This window comes from Lacerta agilis, chromosome 6 (assembly GCF_009819535.1).
Source record: "Lacerta agilis isolate rLacAgi1 chromosome 6, rLacAgi1.pri, whole genome shotgun sequence".
NCBI classification, from domain to species: domain Eukaryota; kingdom Metazoa; phylum Chordata; class Lepidosauria; order Squamata; family Lacertidae; genus Lacerta; species Lacerta agilis.
Window position 1 is genome coordinate 90,306,370 of NC_046317.1, and position 19,921 is coordinate 90,326,290.

At 47.5% G+C, this 19,921-nt stretch overlaps 1 protein-coding gene across 1 annotated transcript in view; it reads left to right on the forward strand.

Annotated features, from left to right (window-relative positions):
* Positions 1 to 19,921, forward strand: part of HELZ2 (helicase with zinc finger 2) — a 36,337-nt gene that overhangs the window by 13,640 nt on the left and 2,776 nt on the right. The window contains exons 7-16 of the mRNA XM_033153806.1: positions 1,647 to 1,722; positions 3,280 to 6,796; positions 8,765 to 8,850; positions 10,732 to 10,866; positions 11,229 to 11,387; positions 12,009 to 12,153; positions 12,904 to 13,020; positions 15,533 to 15,728; positions 17,562 to 17,696; positions 19,145 to 19,366. Coding sequence (XP_033009697.1) covers positions 1,647 to 1,722; positions 3,280 to 6,796; positions 8,765 to 8,850; positions 10,732 to 10,866; positions 11,229 to 11,387; positions 12,009 to 12,153; positions 12,904 to 13,020; positions 15,533 to 15,728; positions 17,562 to 17,696; positions 19,145 to 19,366 — 4,788 coding nt within the window. The remainder of the gene's footprint in view (positions 1 to 1,646; positions 1,723 to 3,279; positions 6,797 to 8,764; positions 8,851 to 10,731; positions 10,867 to 11,228; positions 11,388 to 12,008; positions 12,154 to 12,903; positions 13,021 to 15,532; positions 15,729 to 17,561; positions 17,697 to 19,144; positions 19,367 to 19,921) is intronic.

Genomic DNA, 19,921 nt, shown 5'->3' on the forward strand with positions numbered 1-19,921 from the left:
TGCATTGCTCGTTTAAAAAGGCCCTCTTGTCTCTCCTTGCTATTCTTTGGAAATCTGCATTCAATTTCCTGTATCTTTCACTATCTCCCTCGCATTTTGCTTGCCTTCTCTCCCCCGCTATTTTTAAGGCCTCATTGGACAGCCACTTTGCTTTCTTGCATTTCTTTTTCATTGGGATGGTTTTCGTTGCTGCCTCCTGTATAATGTTACGAGCCTCCATCCACAGTTCTTCAGGCACTCTATCCACCAAATCTAAGTCCTTAAACCTGTTTTTCACTTCAACTGTGTATTCATAAGGAATTTGATTTAGATTGTATCTTACTGGCCCAGTGGTTTTTCCTACTTTCTTCAGTTTAAGCTGGAATTTTGCTATAAGAAGCTGATGATCAGAGCCACAGTCAGCTCCAGGTCTTGTTTTTGCTGAGTGTATAGAGCTTCTCCATCTTTGGCTGCAGAGAATATAATCAATCTGATTTCGATGTCGCCCATCTGGTGATGTCCATGTGTAGAGTCGTCTCTTGTGTTGTTGGAAAAGAGTGTTTGTGATGACCAGCTTGTTCTCCTGACAGAACTCTATTAGCCTTTGCCCTGCTTCATTTTGAACTCCAAGGCCAAACTTGCCAGTTGTTCCTTTTATCTCTTGACTCCCTACTTTAGCATTCCAATCCCCTATAATGAGAAGAACATCCTTCTTTGGTGTCATTTCTATAAGGTGTTGTAAGTCTTCATAGAATTGGTCAATTTCAGTTTCTTCAGCACTGGAAGTTGGTGCATAAACTTGGATTACTGTGATGTTAAAAGGACTGCCTTGGATTCGTATCGAGATCAATCTATCATTTTTGAAATTGCATCCCAGTACAGCTTTCGCCACTCTTTTGTTGACTATGAGGGCCACTCCATTTCTTTTACGGGATTCCTGCCCGCAGTAGTAGATATGATAGTCATCTGAACTGAATTCGCCCATTCCCGTCCATTTTAGTTCACTGATGCCTAGGATGTCAATGTTTATTCTTGCCATCTCATTTTTGACCACATCCAGCTTACCAAGGTTCATGGTTCTTACATTCCAGGTTCCTATGCAATACTTTTCTTTACAGCATTGGACTTTCCTTTCGCTTCCAGGCATATCCGCAACTGAGTGTCCTTTCGGCTTTGGCCCAGCCGCTTCATCAGCTTTGGATCTACTTGTACTTGTCCTCCGCTCTTCCCCAGTAGCATGTTGGACGCCTTCCGACCTGAGGGGCTCATCTTCCAGCGTCATATCTTTTATATGCCTGTTGTCTTTGTCCATGGAGTTTTCTTGGCAGGGATACTGGAGTGGGTTGCCAGTTCCTCCTCCAGGTGGATCACATTTGGTCCAAACTCTCCACTATGACCTGTCCATCTTGGGTGGCCCTGCACGGCATAGCTCATAGCTTCCCTGAGTAATTCAAGCCCCTTCGCCACGACAAGGCAGTGATCCATGAAGGGGATTTTTTCCTTGTTTCCTCTAAAAATGAGGTGCGCCCTATGGTCCAGTGTGTCCTATGGAGCGAAAAATACGGTACACCCCTTGTGCAGGGAGCCTTGCTGCTGAAGACGCATCCAGCCTTGTTAATGCCACCTGCCTGTTGATGAATTGACCGGCTCCTCTTTATTTTCGCCAGGTGAAAGCAATAAGGCAGGAGCTGAGGAAGAAGCGCCGGGGGGAAGTGATGGTGGAGAGCTACGAGAACCTGCCAGGTTGGTACTTGAAGCCAAAGAAGGAACCGCAGCTTATGAGAAATAAGGTCACTATCCCATAACCCTTTCCAAGCAGCCACTCCCTGTCACAGGGATGGGCCAGAGCTCAGTGACAGAGCACCTGTTCCGCCACTGCCTGCCAGTGTAGACAACGCTCGGCTAGATGGACCACTGACTTGACTTGGTCTAAGGCAACTTCCTGTGCTCCTAGGTCCATAGCTGTCAACATTTTCCTTTTTTTAAAAAGGGAAATTCCCTTATTCCGAATAAGATTCCTCGCAAGACAGGGTGGATAATAATCAATGATTTTTTTAAAAAAAAACAAAACCGGATTTTTTTTATTTAAATCGGATTTTTTTAAATAAAATGCTTTTTGAGGAAAATATGTTACCATCCAAAGGTTATTCAATCATGAAATAAAGATTAGTTTTTTAATTATGTAGAATAAGGCTGTATATGTTTAATTTTTTTTTTGGGGGGGGTAAATAAATTCCATTAATCCATTCACAATGTCATTTATGCTCTTCCAGAGGTTTTTGTAAGATTATTGGGCAGTTTCTCTGCCTACAAGATGATATCACAGGTGCTTGGTTTACTTTTGCAGTTCTCAAAACTGAGATCGCATGCCTCTTCTTCACAGCAAAAATGTTATCACATGAACAGAGTTGAGAAAAAGACCTTAATCCTATTGTTCTACAAACCTATGAATAAAAGAACCAACCCCTTCAGTGCTAAGTTTCAAGAAGTTCAGTGAATAGAATAGAAACAATATTTTTCTGATTGTTTGGAGTGGAATGGATCTAATAAATCTATTTAAATTGTTATTATTAAGGTAATGATTATTTTTCTCCTTCCTAAGTACAACAGAAAAGTTGTCCAAATATGAATGATTAACCTATTAAACTGGGGATAAAAAAACTTAATATGAAAAGTTGTTATTCTAAAAATCTTCATCTACTTGCATATTAAAGTTATACCAGCAAGAATTAGTCTTTATGTAGAAAACTATGATTTAAATCAAGCCTTATTGACTAGTGATTTAAATCGTGATTTAAATCAGTTTGATTTAAATCAAATCCACCCTGTCGCAAGAAAGGGGAAAAGTTGACAGCGATGCCTAGGTCTCGGTTACACAGCATCCCATTTTGCATGTCGCAGATTAAAACCCTGGTTGGTGCCTTCAAGTAGGGCTGGGGCAGCTTCTGTCCCCCGCCAGAAACCCTGGAGAGCCACTGCCAGTCAGAGTAGACACCACTGAGCTACGTGGACCCAATGGTCTCGATCCAACTAAGTCCTGCTGAAATCAATGGAAATGCTGTGAGTAGGGCTTAGTTGCAATACAAGCCCAGGTTGCATTGAACTTGGTTGGATCAAATTACATGTTTCAGACCACCTCTCAGTTCCCACCTTTAGCCTTTCCCTCCACGATCAGATTGCGGCAAATGTGGGTCCCGTCCGAGGGACTCTTGACTGTATCTACCTCTGCTTCATGGTCTCCATTTGGAAGCCGCAACCCTTTCCAAATTTTCTTGCAATTCTATCTTGTTCTCCAAACAGGGAGGGAGTTCCGCGTTATCATCATCAGCACCATTCACACCAGGGAGAGCCTCTGCCACCTCAACTGCTCCAACCTGGAATTCTTCAACGATGCTCGGATGCTGAACACCATCATGACGAGGGCCCAGTCCCAGGTCGTTGTCGTGGGGGACGCGGTGGCTTTGTGTTCCTTCGGACAGTGCAGCAAAGTCTGGAAAGGCTTCCTCAAGGAGTGCATTGACAAGAAGGCCGTGACTCCTGAAACCTTGACGCTGGAGGAGATAAGGCAAGCGGTGTGCGACCGGGCCAGCTGGAACAGGGGCAGCCCCCAGCTCGAGGAAGAGGGCAGCGACACCGAATCCTGGCTGTCGGATGCAGAGAGCTTGAACGTCGACGACCCCATATTGCAGGAGCTCCTGGACGAGAGCAAAGACATGGTGGTGACGGTCTCCGACGAAGGGCTGATGAACGTGAAGTCCGAGGTGTCCACCGTCCAGAGCAGCAGGCAGGAGTACGTCAGCTTCCGCCCGGAAACCATGAAGGAGTGTCTGCGCATGAACCCCAACATGTACAAGCGATGCGAGCTCATCAAGGAGCAATTCGACCGAGCGTCTGCCTTCACTCTGGACGACGTCCCTCCCTTGAACATCCACATCAAAGGCCGGGTTCACTGTGGGGTGGGCTTCACTGGGGACCAGGTCTTGGTGGAGATCCTGCAGCCCGCCCCAGGGAAGGCCACGGCCGAGGGAAGCGTCCGTGGGAAAGTGGTGGGGGTTCTGAAGAAGGCTGACCGGGACCGCATCTTCACCTGCATGATGGACGAGTTCGACCCCCGCGTCATGGTCCCCATTGACCAGACCGTCACCAAAATCTTTGTCCCGGGGCTGAGAGATGAGCCCAATGTCATTCCTATCCGCAGGGTGGATCAAGGGGGCAAGATCAAGCTGAAGACCTGCAAGAAGGTAACCCAAGAACTGAGGAGGAACTGCCTCTTTGTGGTCCAAGTTGTCAAGTGGCGGGATGGCTTTTACTACCCCTTAGGGATTATTACGGAGGTTCTTCCTCTGGCTAAGACCCTAGAGGAAGGGTTGCGTATCCTTGACACAGAATACTGCCTCAGGAGCAAACACCCACCCTCAGTGAACAAAGAGGTGGCCACATTCTCCTCTAGCAAGCCCTCTCTTACAAAGGGTAACCGGAAAGACCTTCGGGCATACCTCACCTTCACCGTTGACCCCCCAGGTGCAAAGGATCTGGACGATGCCATCAGTGTCCGAGACCTGGGTGACAAATATGAGATAGGGGTCCACATTGCCGACATAGCTTCCGTGATCCCCAAAGGCTGCGCTCTCGATACGGAAGCAAGGAACCGGGGAGCCACCTATTACGCTCCCGGAAAAGAGCCGGTTTGCATGCTCCCACCTCAGCTAAGCCAAGACCTCTGCAGTCTCCTGCCGCAGAAAGATAGGCCTGTGATCTCTCTCTTCGTCACGGTGGATAAGAAGACGGACCAGATGGCGGTTGTCTCCTTTGCTGTGTCAACAATCTGCTCAGACCGGCAGTTGACCTATGAGGAGGCAGAGGGCATCATCAAGAACTGCTACAAGGCAGAGGCGCCATCCCTCCACTTTGATACCCTGGAGGATTGTGTTGCGGTCGCATACCACTTCTCCCGCGTACATCGGTTGTCCCGGCTTCATGAAGACTGCTATTATGATCAACTGGATGAGGAATGTCCTCTGGGCCAGAGGTGTTCCCACCAGATGGTCGAGGAGTTCATGATCATGTTCAACAGTTCCGTGGGCGATTTCCTCACCAACAAGGATTCCACCAGAGATCGAACCCCTCTGCGCTGCCAGGTGGAGCCCAACCCACAACAGATGGCTCAGCTGAGGGAAAAATACAGTGACATAATTCCTCTGTCCACCCACCTCTCGCATCATCTGGGAGCTCCAGCCACAAGGGTCCACATGGGGACCAGTGGGAAGTTTACCCTCCTGACTTCATTGTGGGACCACCTCAAGTCAGCTGCTGATGCTTGCGATGTCCCCAAGATGCTCGACCTTATTACAACAGATGACATCCATCCCAAGCTGGCCCCGGTGAACATGGAGTTCCGGAAGCTTCTGTCCCGCTCATTTTTCCTCCGTTCCAATTCGTCTCCTCAGTCCAAAGTGGGCCACTATTCCTTGCACGTGGACTCTTACACCTGGGCGACTTCCCCTATCCGACGCTACATGGACCTGATCCTCCAGCGTCACATCCTGTCTGTGATTTTAAAGAAGCCAGTGCAGTACTCCTCAGAGGACATTGAGTTCCTCTGCCACGATTTCAACAGGAAAAACAGCATGGCGAATGCCTATGAGAAGAAGGCCCACTCGTTGGAGATGGCAACTCAGCTGAAGAAACAAGTCCGACAGAAGGTTTCCTTTGTGATGTGCGTGGAAGGGATGGCCAAGAACTTCAGAATCATGTTTCCTCTGAACAGGGAGACCCTTCGAGACCCTCAACTCGTCAACTACAGAGCTCTTCAGCTGGTGGCGCAACCGGCCTTCATCGAGGAACATAACAGCGTGAAGCTGACTTGGAAGAAGAGGATCTACTCCGTGGTGACCTCAAAGGAGTGCACTCCAAAGTCTCCAGTGCTGTGGGACAAGAGTGTCTCCCTCTTCAATGTGCAGGCCTGGCGCAACATCCTCACAGCGGTCAGGAACAAAGATTATGAGGAGATGATCTCCCTCGTTGAGAAGGGCCACAGCACGCAGCTGAGAACCATGGGCAAGATGGAGAGGAGCAAGTGCTCACACTACGTAGAACTGTCACTGGAGCTCAGCGCCGGAGATGTTTTGTGCCTCCAGCTCACCACAGATGTCCAGCGGGGCTTCCTGGTGCCGTCTTTGCAACTGTGGACTGTGGCCCCAGGCTTTGATGTATGTCTGCAGCACTCCGAGAGGCCCATTGACTGCTTCTCCAAATACGCCACTCTGGCGTCCAAGGAGATTTACAAGGATGCCTCCGATTACCGCAAGGTGTGGCTGCCGATCTCCGACATGGAAGCGGCCTCGTGCGCCGTGGCAGAAAACGACTCCATCGTCTTGCACGACGTCAAGATTTCCTGGGAGAAGCAGAGGTCAAAGAAAGGACACCTCCTGGGGACATTCTCCTTGACCAAGGAGTTCATGAAGGAGTGTGCCATTGAAGTGAACCTGAGCCACTGCTACCTCTGTGTCCGCCTCTCGGGCCTGAAAGCTGATGGGGACCAGGATGATGCAGAAGCCCTCAGCCGTGGCCTCCAGCAGCTCAGCTTGACTAAGGGAAGCGCTGAGGCTGGCAAATTCACGATTGATCCTGCCACGTACACCTGGGTGGCCCACGGGAGGACCGATGAGTTTGACGACAACGATAAATCTGACCAGCGAGGTGCATCGATGGTGCGTTTCAGCATCCATTTTATGTCCATGGAAAAGATCCCCGTGGAGGTCACCCAGCAGACGTCAAGGTTCACTGTGGAGCTGATTCCAAAGTTGCTGCCTGATATGTAAGTCTGCATTGCTCCGAACCATTTTGCTTGTTCTGCAGCTGAGTTTCAAGAACTTTTATCATTGCGGATCATATGGATAGTCCACAGTTCACAATGCTACAAGCAGTCTTTGCTAACCTAGTGCCGTCCAGTTGATTTGGATTACAGGCGAAACTCGAAAAATTAGAATACCGTGGAAAAGTCCATTTATGTAAGCAATTGTTTTCATTAGCTACTGGAGTTTAATATATGAGATAGACTCATGACATGCAAAGCGAGGTATGTCAAGCCTTTATTGGTTATAATTGTGATGATTATGGCGCACAGCTGATGAGAACCCCAAAGTTGAGATTGTTAATTTGGGGTTCTCATCAGCTGTACGCCATAATCATCGCAATTATAACAAATAAAGGCTTGGCATATCTCGCTTTGCATGTCATGAGTCTCTCTCATATATTAGTTTCACCTTTTAAGTTGAATTTACTGAAAGAAATGAACCTTTCCACGATATTCTAATTTTTCGAGTTTCACCTGTACAACTCCTGTTAGCTCCAGCCGAGCTGATGGGAGTTGTAGTCCAAAATGTGGGGTGGGCACTAGGCCAGCAAAGGGTACAACTTGCCAGTACGGGGCACAACTGGTTTGCAGCAAAGGTGGGAGTGCAGTTTCCATGGTGAGCAGCGGTGCTGTCAGAGCTGGGAGTCCAGCAGAACAGCAGGGCCCCGCCATACATGTCAGGAGTGGGCACCATTGACTATGAAGCAATATCTCCCCACTTTTGAGACATTTCCACCACGTCCGGTGATTGTTCCCTCTTCCTCTTCATGCAAAAGCAACATTGGCCCTCTCTCCTGCTATACCTCCAAGGCCATTCTATTGCTATTTTAACACAGGGAGAATTTGGCACAAGGGAGAATCTGTATTATTGGCACTTAAAGGCAAACCTAACAAATCAGCAGGACACGGGTGGTGTTGTGGGTTAAACCACAGAGCCTAGGGCTTGCTGATCAGAAGGTCGGCGGTTCGAATCCCCGTGACGGGGTGAGCTCCCGTTGCTCGGTCCCAGCTCCTGCCCACCTAGCAGTCTGAAAGCACGTCAAAAGTGCAAGTAGATAAATAGGTACCGCTCCGGCAGGAAGGTAAACGGTGTTTCCATGCACTGCTCTGGTTCACCAGAAGTGGCTTTGTCATGCTGGCCACATGACCCGGAAGCTGTACGCCGGCTCCCTCGGCCAGTAATGCAAGATGAGCACCGCAACCCCAGAGTCGGACACGACTGGACCTAATGGTCAGGAGTCCCTTTACTTTTACTAATAAATCAGCAGTTTCCAGAACAGTTTGAGAACTGCCAACTTTCAAAATTCGCACTTCTCCTAATTGTGCAATGCTGTTTTCCAGCAAAGTAACACGTGCATAAAAAGGGCATACATTGGTGAAGGTAACATTCTCGAATTCATGCTCTTAGAGAAAATTAAGTTTGCAGAAAGGTGCCTTTTATGCAAAAATGGCACACACAAATGTGTATTTATGGAGAAATTCACACTGAATTGCTGGTGGATTTTCACAAAGAGCTCTTTTAAAATTACACACTGCTGCAGGGAATGCGAGGAACCAAATACAGTGGCACCCCGGGTTACAGACGCTTCAGGTTACAGACTCTGCTAACCCAGAAATAGTACCTCGGTTTAAGAACTTTGCTTCAGGATGAGAACACAAATTGTCTGGTGGTGGTGCGGTGGCGGCAGCAGGAGGCCCCATTAGCTAAAGTGGTATCTCAGGTTAAGAACGGACCTCCAAAACGAATTAAGTTCTTAACCTAAGGTACCACTGTACAAGATTAGAAAAATGAGAAACAGAGAGATCAGCACATTCTCCCACTCTTGGCTGGAACCTCTCCAGACTTGCCCCTTCCTTTTTTTCTTCTTCCATGCCATCCTGCTTCTCATTGGCTTTAACCTCACACAACATTTCTTCCTCTTCCTGCAGCCGGAAGGAGATTGCCATTTGGAAACTGGAGCACGCGACTGAGCTTGCTCAGCAAATTGCCCTCGGCAAGGAAATATCTGAAAAACGTAAGTGGACACAAGCTGCAGATTGTAGTCAAAACAAAACGAAAAATAAAAAAATTCCTTCCAGTAGCACCTTAGAGACCAACTAAGTTGGTTCTTGGTATGAGCTTTCGTGTGCATGCACACTTCTTCAGCTACACTGGTCTCTAAGGTGCTACTGGAAGGAATTTTTTTAATTTTTTATTTTGTTTTAACTATGGCAAACCAACACGGCTACCTGCCTGTGCAGGTTATTGTGTTTAATAATAACCATAATAGGCACTGATGCTGCAAAAGCAGCCATTATTTGGATTGTACATTATTTTAGCATTGTAGATTTACATTGTTGTAACCCGCACGGGGATTTTTATGTTGGAAGTTTGCGTAAGAAATCTAAACCAATATTGTCACTGTCTATATTTTCCAATAATTATTAGGGTTGATTGAGTCACGTGCCTTTTAACTGATTGACCTGTGGATTATCTACACCAGGAATGTCCAACAGGTAGATCGTGATCTACCGGTAGATCACTGGACATCTGTGGTAGATCACCGGTAGATCAGTGGCTCCCCCAAAGAAGCTAAAAAACTTTGTCTCCCCTAAAAAAAACCAACCTCAACATCTTTGCCCTGCACTCCTAAAATGACCTAAACCACCAAAAACAGGGCCTTCCTTCCTAAGAAAAAGCTCAATGTCGTTTTCCTCCTCCCTAAGGAAGCTCAACAACGTTTACGTGAACCCCAAAAAACAGGACTTTCCTTCCTACAAAAAAGCTCAAGAACTTTTGACCTGAACCCCCCAAAAGTGGGTAGATCACTGCCAGTTTTTAACTCTGTGAGTAGATCACATTCTCTTGGAAGTTGGCCACCCCTGATCTACACAACTGAGTTTGCATATCATCAGAACCTTCATATTAGTTGTTATTTTGAGATGCTCAAAATATTAATAATCTTTAACGCTTTTGTTAGGGCTTGCAAGATTCAGGGTTCAATTGCATGCACGCTGATCAGGATTTTGCTGTCAATCTGAGGCATCAACTCGGAACTAGGGGTGGGGGACAAATTTGCTCAGCATGGGAGAAATTTCTCCTGGGGATTCAAGTGCAGAGGCTTACACCCATTTCTCAGTTGGTCAGACTTTATTCAGTAACTCATTACAGGACAAAGTCCGGAGGGTCTGAAGAGCCCACTCAGGCTCTATACCAGGGTCTCCCGCTTCTTTTTGGACTACAATTCCCATCATCCCAGACCGCTGGTCCTGCTAGCTAGGGATGATGGGAGTTGTAGTCCAAAAACAGCGGGAGACCCAAGTTTGGGGAACCCTGCTCTATGCCTACTTGGTTACTTTTTGCAGTTAGTTCCTTCCACCACCTTAAACAGTGGGGGCTGTTGTAATATGTAATATTACATCAGAGGTCAAGGAAATAAGCAGCTATCCTATTTTTAAAAGACACCTGAAGGCAGCCCTGTTTAGGGAAGTTTTTAGTATTTTTAATATGAAAAAGTAAAATATTTAATATTTAATGCTGGATTGTTTTTAACACTTGATTGGGAGCTGCCCAGAGTGGCTGGGGAAACTCAGCCAGATGGGTGGGGTACAAATAATAATAATAATAATATATTATTATTATTATTATTATCATTATTATTATTATTTTATTTTATTTTATTTTGTAATAATGCATTTAATAACATGCAAAGTCCTCAAGATGCATACTTTAGTGTTGAGTGATACTTCAGGGATGGGTGATACCATTTAAATGTGAAATTTTCATGTGTTTTTTAAAATCAGAAAAGCGGGGTTGAGCAGATTTATGACGTGAGTGCAGGCGAAAACGATGCAATTGATGTTTTGGTGATTTGATGTCTGTTTTACGTTGTTGTTGTTGTTTTAAAAATACACAGCAGTGAGGCAGTCTAAGTTCTGGGCACTCAAAAGCTTTGATCTTCCTGGAAGCTTCCGGAAACTCAACCCGAGCCAGAACCATGCCATTTCGGAGGCCTTGAGAAAGCCTTTCACACTCATCCAAGGCCCGCCAGGTGAGTTGACAACATGGGGGTGGGGTGCGCAGTTGATTCTTGGCGGGTGTGTTTGTGTGTGTATGTGTTGCTGATATTAAATCTGCCCCAACTGTTCCATGACTTTATTTATACATATCTCATTAAAAATCCCATTAGCAGTTCAGTAGGACCAGCGCCAAGTCAGGGATATCTGTGGTGGTAGCTCAGTCGGTAGGTCATGAGACTCTTCATCTCAAAGAGTGGTGGGTTCAAGCATCATGTTGGGCAAAAGATTCCAGCATTGCAGGGGTTGGACTAGATGACTCTTGTTTTCCCTTCCAACTCGATGATTCTATAATGGCAGGCCATTTCTATTGCTATTTCTCCCCCTCCTTGTCCAGGGACTGGCAAGACCGTGGTTGGTGTCCATATCGTCTACTGGTTCCATCAGCTGAATCTGGAAGATAAAGGGAAAGAACCAACTCTGGATGATCCGGACAAAGCAAAGAGCCACATCATGTACTGTGGGCCGTCAAACAAATCCGTCGATGTTGTTGCTGGTAATTGTCTTTGTTGAGTGCGGAAGATCCATTCTTACATCATGGAGAAGCAGTCAAAGTGGAGATGGTCTGGGGTGTAAATTGGGTTGGGCTGTTCCCATCACAGCTGTGCTCCATCCTTCCACCCTCTGTCGCTGAAAATCTACTCAATATTGATCCAGAGTAGAACTCTGATGTATAGCAGAGTAACAATGTAAACACGTTGCAGGATTCACCCCCCAAAATAGACCAGAGGCTATTAATATTTCATCCAGCAGAGCTTTGCTGCTACTGAAGGCAAATGAGCATAATGGTCTCAAATCCAAAAACATTCAGGATTGGGACTGTCCATAAGAAATCCAGTTCCAGGTAGGTAGCCGTGTTGGTCTGCCATAGTCAAAACAAAATAAAAAATAAAAAATTCCTTCCAGTAGCACCTTAGAGACCAACTAAGTTTGTTCTTGGTATGAGCTTTCGTGTGCATGCACACTTCTTCAGATACACTGAAATAGAAGTCACCAGACCCTTATATATCGTCAGAGAGTGAGGAGGGGTATTACTCAGTAGCATCTTAAGCTTTGGGTCACTTTTAATAGGCTGCAGAGTTCGTTTTTCAGCCTAGCTGTTTTGCTGCCTCTGCAGAGATGCTGTTGAAGATGAAGAATTCTCTAAGGCCTTTGAGGGTGTATGGAGACACTATAGAGACCATGGATTTCCCCTATCCAGGAAGCAGCCTACATGTGTCTCGGAAATCCCAGCGGGACTCAAAATCCAAGCCGGAGATCAGGTTTGAACTTCAATTTCCTCACGCAATCTGATATGTAGACATTTTTCTAACAGTGCTTAAAGTTAAACCTGCTTATTTAAATGATTTGGTACAGCTTAATGTTATTGTTTTTTCTAGTGAGAATAATATATATAAAACAGATGGGATACCAAACCATAGTTTGGTGTTACAAGGATGATCCTGGATACAATATTTGGCTTGTGCACTTCCCCTTTTCCTTTCCTTGGCCCTGTGTTGAATTAGTTCCTTCCTGGTTTCTGGCAAACCATAGTTTCCCATTGCATCTGAAGAGACAAACTCAAATTTTCTGGGGCTTTCTCCCACATACGTGTGCTAGGATTGCAGCCTCTGCATTTTTACAGCTCAAATTAAAGCAAATTAAAGCAAATGACATTTTAGCAAAGCTAAATGGAGGTGCTTTTTAAGAAACTGAAGAGGGTTGGAGAAAACTTAATGAGTCCAAACTACCAACTTGTTACAGGCAAAGACCCTCTTCATATATCTTTCCATTTTGTCCAGCAGCAACACATCAGAATCCAAAACAGCCCTAAAAAATGAAAAGGGAGCCCAAATTCTCAGTTTTGTCAATAAAATGGTCTTGTTGATTGACTAAAGCTTTAATTGAGTAATTAAATGATCTTAAAGTCTAGTAACTTGGAATGATTTTGGGAGAAAACTTGCAAGGGGTAGCTCTTATTGCTTGGGCATTGTGTTTAGTCTTTAACTTAAAAGGTAATACTTTCTGCACAGGGACATAACTCTACACTACGTGATCCGTCGTCCATCGAACCCTTTTGCGAGAGAAATCTGTGAATTCGATGCACGTGTGAAGAGAGGAGAGGAGATAGCAGAGGATGAAATTAAAGAGTGAGTGTAGCACAGAGCTTAGTTTTCTGCCAAGCCTTCGATGGAGAAACCTTTTATCTTATTATTGCTTTGATTTTCATTCTGAGATTTCAGAATCGGTCCTTCAGACAGTCCCGTGGTGATAGGCAGTCTCATAGGAAACCATAACTATGTGGACGAGCCCTGGAGGCCTTGCACTCTCCTAGCTCCCTTAGTAATGTGTGTCAGAATAGGAGATTGAAAGCTCCTGATTTTGATTCGCAACAAACCACAGTAGCCTGTGATGTCTTCACACGGAGAAGTACGGTTTGCTTGAACTATGGTTTGCTTGAACTGTGGCTGGAGAACAAGCCAGGTTGTTAAACCTCAGCTTGATTCTGGTTTGTTCTCACTAACCAGTTTCAACAAACCACCATTTCCCAAGCATGGACATAACAAAGAACTGTGGTCTTGTGGGGAAACAGGATAATGGGCTAGGTGGACTTTGCTGTAATTCAACGGGACACTTAAGTTGCTCTCAGCTGACTATGATGAAGTCCCCTGAGACTTCATTCTCTTTCAAAAACGTCAAACTTTTTAAAACATTCTAGCCCTCAAAGGGTGCAGGAAAAGTTCTGACACTTGTTTTGCTGAAGTCTCAGAGATGAAAGGGAACACCAGGCTGGATTTTATAGGGGTTTGGATTTGGGGACCTCATTCTGTTCAGCCTCTCCACATCCCTGGTTCATATGTTCAAAATCCCACTATTGGATGGGGCCTGTTGCTGCAGCCTCATAAAAGAAATAATATGTGAACCAGCAGCTGCTTATCTGTGGCTTGCCTCAGACAAAAATATAAAGTCATATCTCATGTTACGGCCGCTGCGGGGTATGTGTTTTCTGGTTGCGCTCTGCGCCGAATCCGGAAGTACCGGAACGCAGGGGAGGGGTTGATGGGGCAAGGGGCGGGCCAACCAGGAGGGGATGGCACCCCACCTTGCTGGCCACCCCTGCGGCTCCGCTCCAGCAGCGCCGACAATAGCCCCCCCCTTCCAGCGGCGCAGCTCGGCATGGAGGCAAGGGGCGGGCCAGCAAGGTGGGGTGCCATCCCCTCCTGGTTGGCCCGCCCCTTGCCTCTTTGCCGAGCTCCGCTGCTGGCTGGCTTGTGGAGCCAGGGCATGGAGAGGGGCCGCGGCATGAAGGGGTGCCGCCGCCGGGTGGAGGCTTCAGGAGTCTCCCGAATCCGCCGCCCGGCACCCCCGGGGGCGGTGCGTCATGACGTCATGATGCACGCACGCACGCACGCACCGCAATGCCCTGCCCCCAGGGGTGCCTCTTGGCTTCCCGCCCCCGGCAGCCAAGGGGCTAAGAACGCCCCTGCCGGAACGGGTTACTTCTGCGTTTCGGTGCTTGCGCATGGGCAGAAGAACTAAATCACACAGAAGTGGCGAATTGCGTCACGCGCTTGGCTCCATCACAGATTACGTCCGTAAACTGAGCGTCCACTGTACTCCCATGCCCACAAACATGGTGGCTTCCGCTTTCCCCCTTTCTGGATCTCCCCCCCCCACTTTTTTTAAATTCAAGTTTGTAAGCCTTACAAAGATAGACATCAAAGTGTGTGAGTGAAGGCTGCTGAAGTCCCATTGGACAGAATAATAACAATAACAATACCACTAACAATAAATTTATTCAGTTACAGGTAGGTAGCCGTGTTGGTCTGCCATAGTCAAAACAAAATAAAAAATTCCTTCCAGCACGTATCTGAAGAAGTGTGCATGCACACAAAACCTCATACCAAGAACAAACTTAGTTGGCCTCTAAGGTGCTACTGGAAGGAATTTATTTTTTATTTTGTTTTAATAAATTTATTATTTATACCCCACCCACCTGGCTGGGTTTCCCCAGCCACACTGGGCGGCTTCCAAAAGAACACTAAAAACAGAATAAAAACAAACATTAAAAACTTCCCAATACAGGGCTGCCTTCAGATGTCTTCTAAAAGTCAGATAGTTGTTTATTTCCTTGACATCTGGTCGGAGGGTGTTCCACAGGGCAGGTGCCACTACCGAGAAAGCCCTCTGCCTGGTTCCCTGTATCTTCGCTTCTCGCAGCGAGGGAACCGCCAGAAGGCCCTCGGAGCTGGACCTCAGTGTCTGGGCTGAACGATGGGGGTGGAGACGCTCCTTCAGGTATACTGGACCGAGGCCATTTAGGACTTTCAAGGTCAGCACCAACACTTTGAATTGTGCTCGGAAACGTACTGGGAGCCAATGTAGGTCTTTCAGGACCAGTGTTATGTGGTCTTGGCGGCCGCTCCCAGTCAGCAGTCTAGACAAATGTTAGGCAAGATGGTCAAAATGAGTGGGATCAGTTGTGTTATCTATAAGGGGAGGTTTTCGGGGTAGGGGGGTAGAAGCTAGATTTCCAGAGTGCAGAATTTTATTACTATTACTATTTATTAATGGATTTAAAGGGGAGGTACAGGCACCTGCCTCCCTGTAAGGTCGTGGGTCATGCCGAGGCCCTGAGCTGTCTCCATTGCGGTCTTGCAGTTATAAGCAGTTGCTAAGCAAAGCCCGGGCGCATGAGCTGAAGCGCCACGACGTCATCTTGTGCACCTGCACCACTGCCTCTGCGCCAGCCCTGGTGGAGCACCTTCAGGTGAAGCAAGTGCTGATTGACGAGTGCGCCATGTCCACCGAGCCAGAGACCCTCATCCCGCTGGTGAGCTACAAGAAGATGGAGAAGGTGAGCCAGTCGCTTGCGATTACAGCCACAGGGGTTATGCGGATGGCTCGTTTATTTAGATATCCCTTAACGTCCAGACAGGCTTCTGTTTTATTTCTTGAGGTTGCCACCAGGGTCCCCTGCAGATTGCTGGTGGACTGCAGCCTCTGCAACTGAACACTGACCAGGCTGCTTGGGAGTTGGAGTCCAGCAAAATGGGGGGGGGGGGGCGCCACGCGTGGGTGGCACATTGCCAACCGCCGATTTATTTACTCGTTCATTTGTTCGGTTTATTAAACCTGTCACCCAAAGGCATCCAAGTGACTTACAGCAAATAAAAATGTACAATACATAATACGGAGGGGAGGGAATCATATAATACAGTTGTCCTCAACTGGTGGTCCGCAGACCAAGTGGGGGTCCATGACACATATCTTGTCTATTGTCCAGAACTTCCTGTTTTGGGGGGCTGTGAGATCGCAGCACCCAAAAATGTGTGTTTTGGGGGCTCTGTGCTCTCTTGGGGTTCATGTGACTCGCACGGACCAGTTTTGTGCTGGGACGTGTTGGCGGGTATTATTATTAATATTTATTGAATTTATATACAGGCTGTAAGGTTTTCAGTGGCTGCTCATGAGTAACCAGGCTGACGCCGAAACTTCTGAAACTTAAGTTTCTTTATTGTGCAATTATATCCAGTGCAGTTAAGAAAAAGACGTCCAGCTCATCCTTTGGCAGAGTCCGGGAATGACCCCTTCCAGTTCTTTGCCCAGCATAAAAGGCGCGGGATGCGGAACCCCCGCCTACCCCCTCTGCGTCTTTCCCCCCTGCGCAAATGGGGAGACGGAAGGGGTGCTTCTCCTCCAGCCTCTGCCTGGTGCGAGGGCTCTCTTCCCCTGTCAGAGCCCTGACTCCTATTTCCTGCTGCCATCTCCCCCTCCCCACTAGAGGGATCACTGCTTCCCCCACTCGATGAAGATGAGTTGCTCAGCATCTGGGACGGGGGCTCGCAATACCGATAACGCCCTGCCAACTCCTTGCCTTCCAGCGAGGGCAGTCCTCTGACACAGGCCTATACCCCGGGGGTCTCAGGGTGGTTCACAGAATAAAATCAAGATATTCACATACCAAAAACTACCACAGAGGTATGAATATTGTCAGAAGTTGGGGGTCTGCAGTGCTTAGAAAAAAGGGGGTCTGCAGTACTTAGCTAATTGGGAACAACTGATAGAATCCATTACTTTTCCCCCATAAATCCATTGGGTGGGTGGGGGGAACGACCCCATAGCAGCCATATAAATAGTAACGAACAACATTAGGTAAAGGTAAAGGGACCCCTGACCATTAGGTCCCATAGCGGATGACTCTGGGGTTGCGGAGCTCATCTCGCTTTACTGGCCGAGGGAGCCGGCGTACAGCTTCCGGGTCATGTGGCCAGCATGACTAAGCTGCTTCTGGCGAACCAGAGCAGCGCACGGAAACGCCGTTTACCTTCCCGCCAGAGTGGTACCTATTTATCTACTTGCACTTTGACGTGCTTTCGAACTGCTAGGTTGGCAGGAGCAGGGACCGAGCAACGGGAGCTCACCCCATCGCGGGGATTCGAACCGCCGACCTTCTGATCGGCAAGCCCTAGGCTCTGTGGTTTAACCCACAGCGCCACCCGCGTCAACATTAGCAGCACTCAGATAATAAACAAAGCAATACTCTGACACACTAATAAGCAAATAGACAAAACCTCCACCTCCCCTACAGTCCAAAAACCATTCACATCACACCAACAAGTTCCGCCTTCTTTGCAGTTGCAGGCTCCTCCTCAACATAGCGGGCATCACCACAATTATTTCCTTCCAGGTGGTCCTACTGGGAGATCATAAGCAGCTGAGACCCGTGGTCCACAATGACTTCTGCAAGAACCTCGGGATGGAGACGTCGCTCTTTGAACGCTACAAAGACTGGGCTTTGATGCTGAATATCCAGTACCGCATGGTAAGAGACACAGTAATAATAATAATAATAATAATAATAATAATAATAATAATAATAATAATAATAATTTATTTGTACCCCGCCCATCTGGCTGAGCTTCCCCAGCCACTCTGGGCAGCTCCCAAACGAATGTTAAAACAACACAGCGTTAGATATTAAAAACGTCCCTAAACAGGGCTGCCTTCAGATGTCTCTTAAAAATAGGATAGCTGCTTATTTCTTTGACATCAGATGGAAGGGTGTTCCACAGGGCGGGCGCCACTACCGAAAAGGCCCTCTGTCTGGTTTCCCTGTAACTTGGCTTCTCGCAGTGAGGGAACCGCCAGAAGGCCCTCGGCGCTGGATCTCAGTGTCCGGGCTGAACGATGGGGGTGGAGACGCTCTTTCAGGTATACGGGACCGAGGCCGTTTAGGGCTTTAAAGGTCAACACCAACAGCTGCTTGTTGCGAAGTTGAGACGAGGCTGGCAAAGCATGATGAGTTTGGAGGAAAGGAGGAATTGCAGCAGGATGCACAATAGTTTGTCCACCTGTTTTGCCTTTTGCTTCTTGCTGGATCTCTCCCCTTGTGCCGGTTTATTGGGGGATACCGTGCTAGATCATTGGTGTGGGTTTTGTTTGTTTGTTTTAATCTGTTTCTCACATGGTAACATTATCTACAATATGGTTGTTTACTCTGCATGAGTTTTAGTGCTGATAGGTGCCCTGGGCACATTTTATTTTTGGGGGAGGGGGGGAGGCAGGAGGACACCAGTAAATACCGTATTGGCCCGAATATACCCCCCCTTCCAAATTCTGATTGTGAAAAGTTAAAAGTGCGGCTTATGTTCTCGACCTCACGCTGCCGGCAAAGCGATGCAGCTCCCCCCCCCCCTGCAAACAGCCCGGGAGCGCAGGGCAACGGTGCCCAGCCTGCCTGCATCTCCCAAGCCGCCGAATGTTAAAGGTGCAGCTTATTTGCAGGTGCGGCTTATTTGCGAGCCAATACGGTAAATGAATTATTGCAGCCCTCTGCTACCACTCTCCCCAACATTTGGTATTTGGAGGTAGAATGCCACTATATATGGCAGTTCTGTTTAGTGGTCATGGCTAAGAGATGTCTGGCATCGTGGAAAGGGCAGGTTCCATGTTGGGATCCTCAGGAGAGAGATTGAAAACAAAACTACTGATGCCCTTATACAAACCTGTGGTGAATCTACACCGGACTTTCTCTCGCACAATACTTTTAATTGTTCCTTTATCTGTACTGGTGGTTATGTGTGTGTGTCCCCCCCCCCCAACATGCTTGTTTTACCCTATAGTTTATGAAGGTTAATGATGTGTGGATATTTTATAACTGATTTTTAGACTTTTAAACCACTTAGAAGCCATTTTGGCACGTAAGCGGTTTATAAATTTGCTACTACTATTGTTACTAACAACAAATGGCTCCCCTTTTCACCCCATCAGCACCGGGACATCTGCCAGTTCCCCTCCGAGGAGTTTTACAACGGGAAGCTGAAGACCCCTGCCAACCTTGCCCGTGGCCACAGCGCCCTCTTCCACAAGGACAGGGCCGGCTGCTGTGCCATCATCTTTGGCCACATAGAGGGGAGAGAGAAGAGCCTCATGGTCTCCACAGAGGACGGCAATGAGAATTCTCGGGCCAACTTCGAAGAAGCGGAGCAAGTGGTGAGTAAGGAGTAAGGGTTTGGCTTCCTTCGGTTGCCCCTCATGTGGAATGCACTGAAAATAAACCCCGAGGAGAAAAAAACTACCCCCTGCCTTACAGGACATCCTTGGGAGAAGATAAGGCTAAGGCAGGCATGTCCAAAGTCTGTTTTGGAGGCCCACCAGTCGGTTTAATCCGGCCTCTGTGGCAGTTTATTTCCTGGGGTAAAATCCCCCCAAAAGCTCAACAACTTCAATCCTAAAAAGAGGTCAACAACCTGTCGGCCCTCACGCATGTTCACTTCATCAAATCTGGCCCTCTTTGAAAAAAGTTTGGGCACCCCTGGCAAATCCCGCACAAATCTGGAGTGCAGTCCCTAAGGTGGTTGGATGATGTTTTGTACACCTCCTTCTGGCAACTCTGCCAAGCTGGTGCCAAACATATTAATCTACTTTACTTTGGACCACAAGATAGGGGTCTTGTTGTCTGGGCAGCCTAGGACCTCCATGCACACTGCCCAGGCTTACACCCCAGGGAGGTATCCTTGGTTCTGCCAATTGCAGCAAAAACAGCAC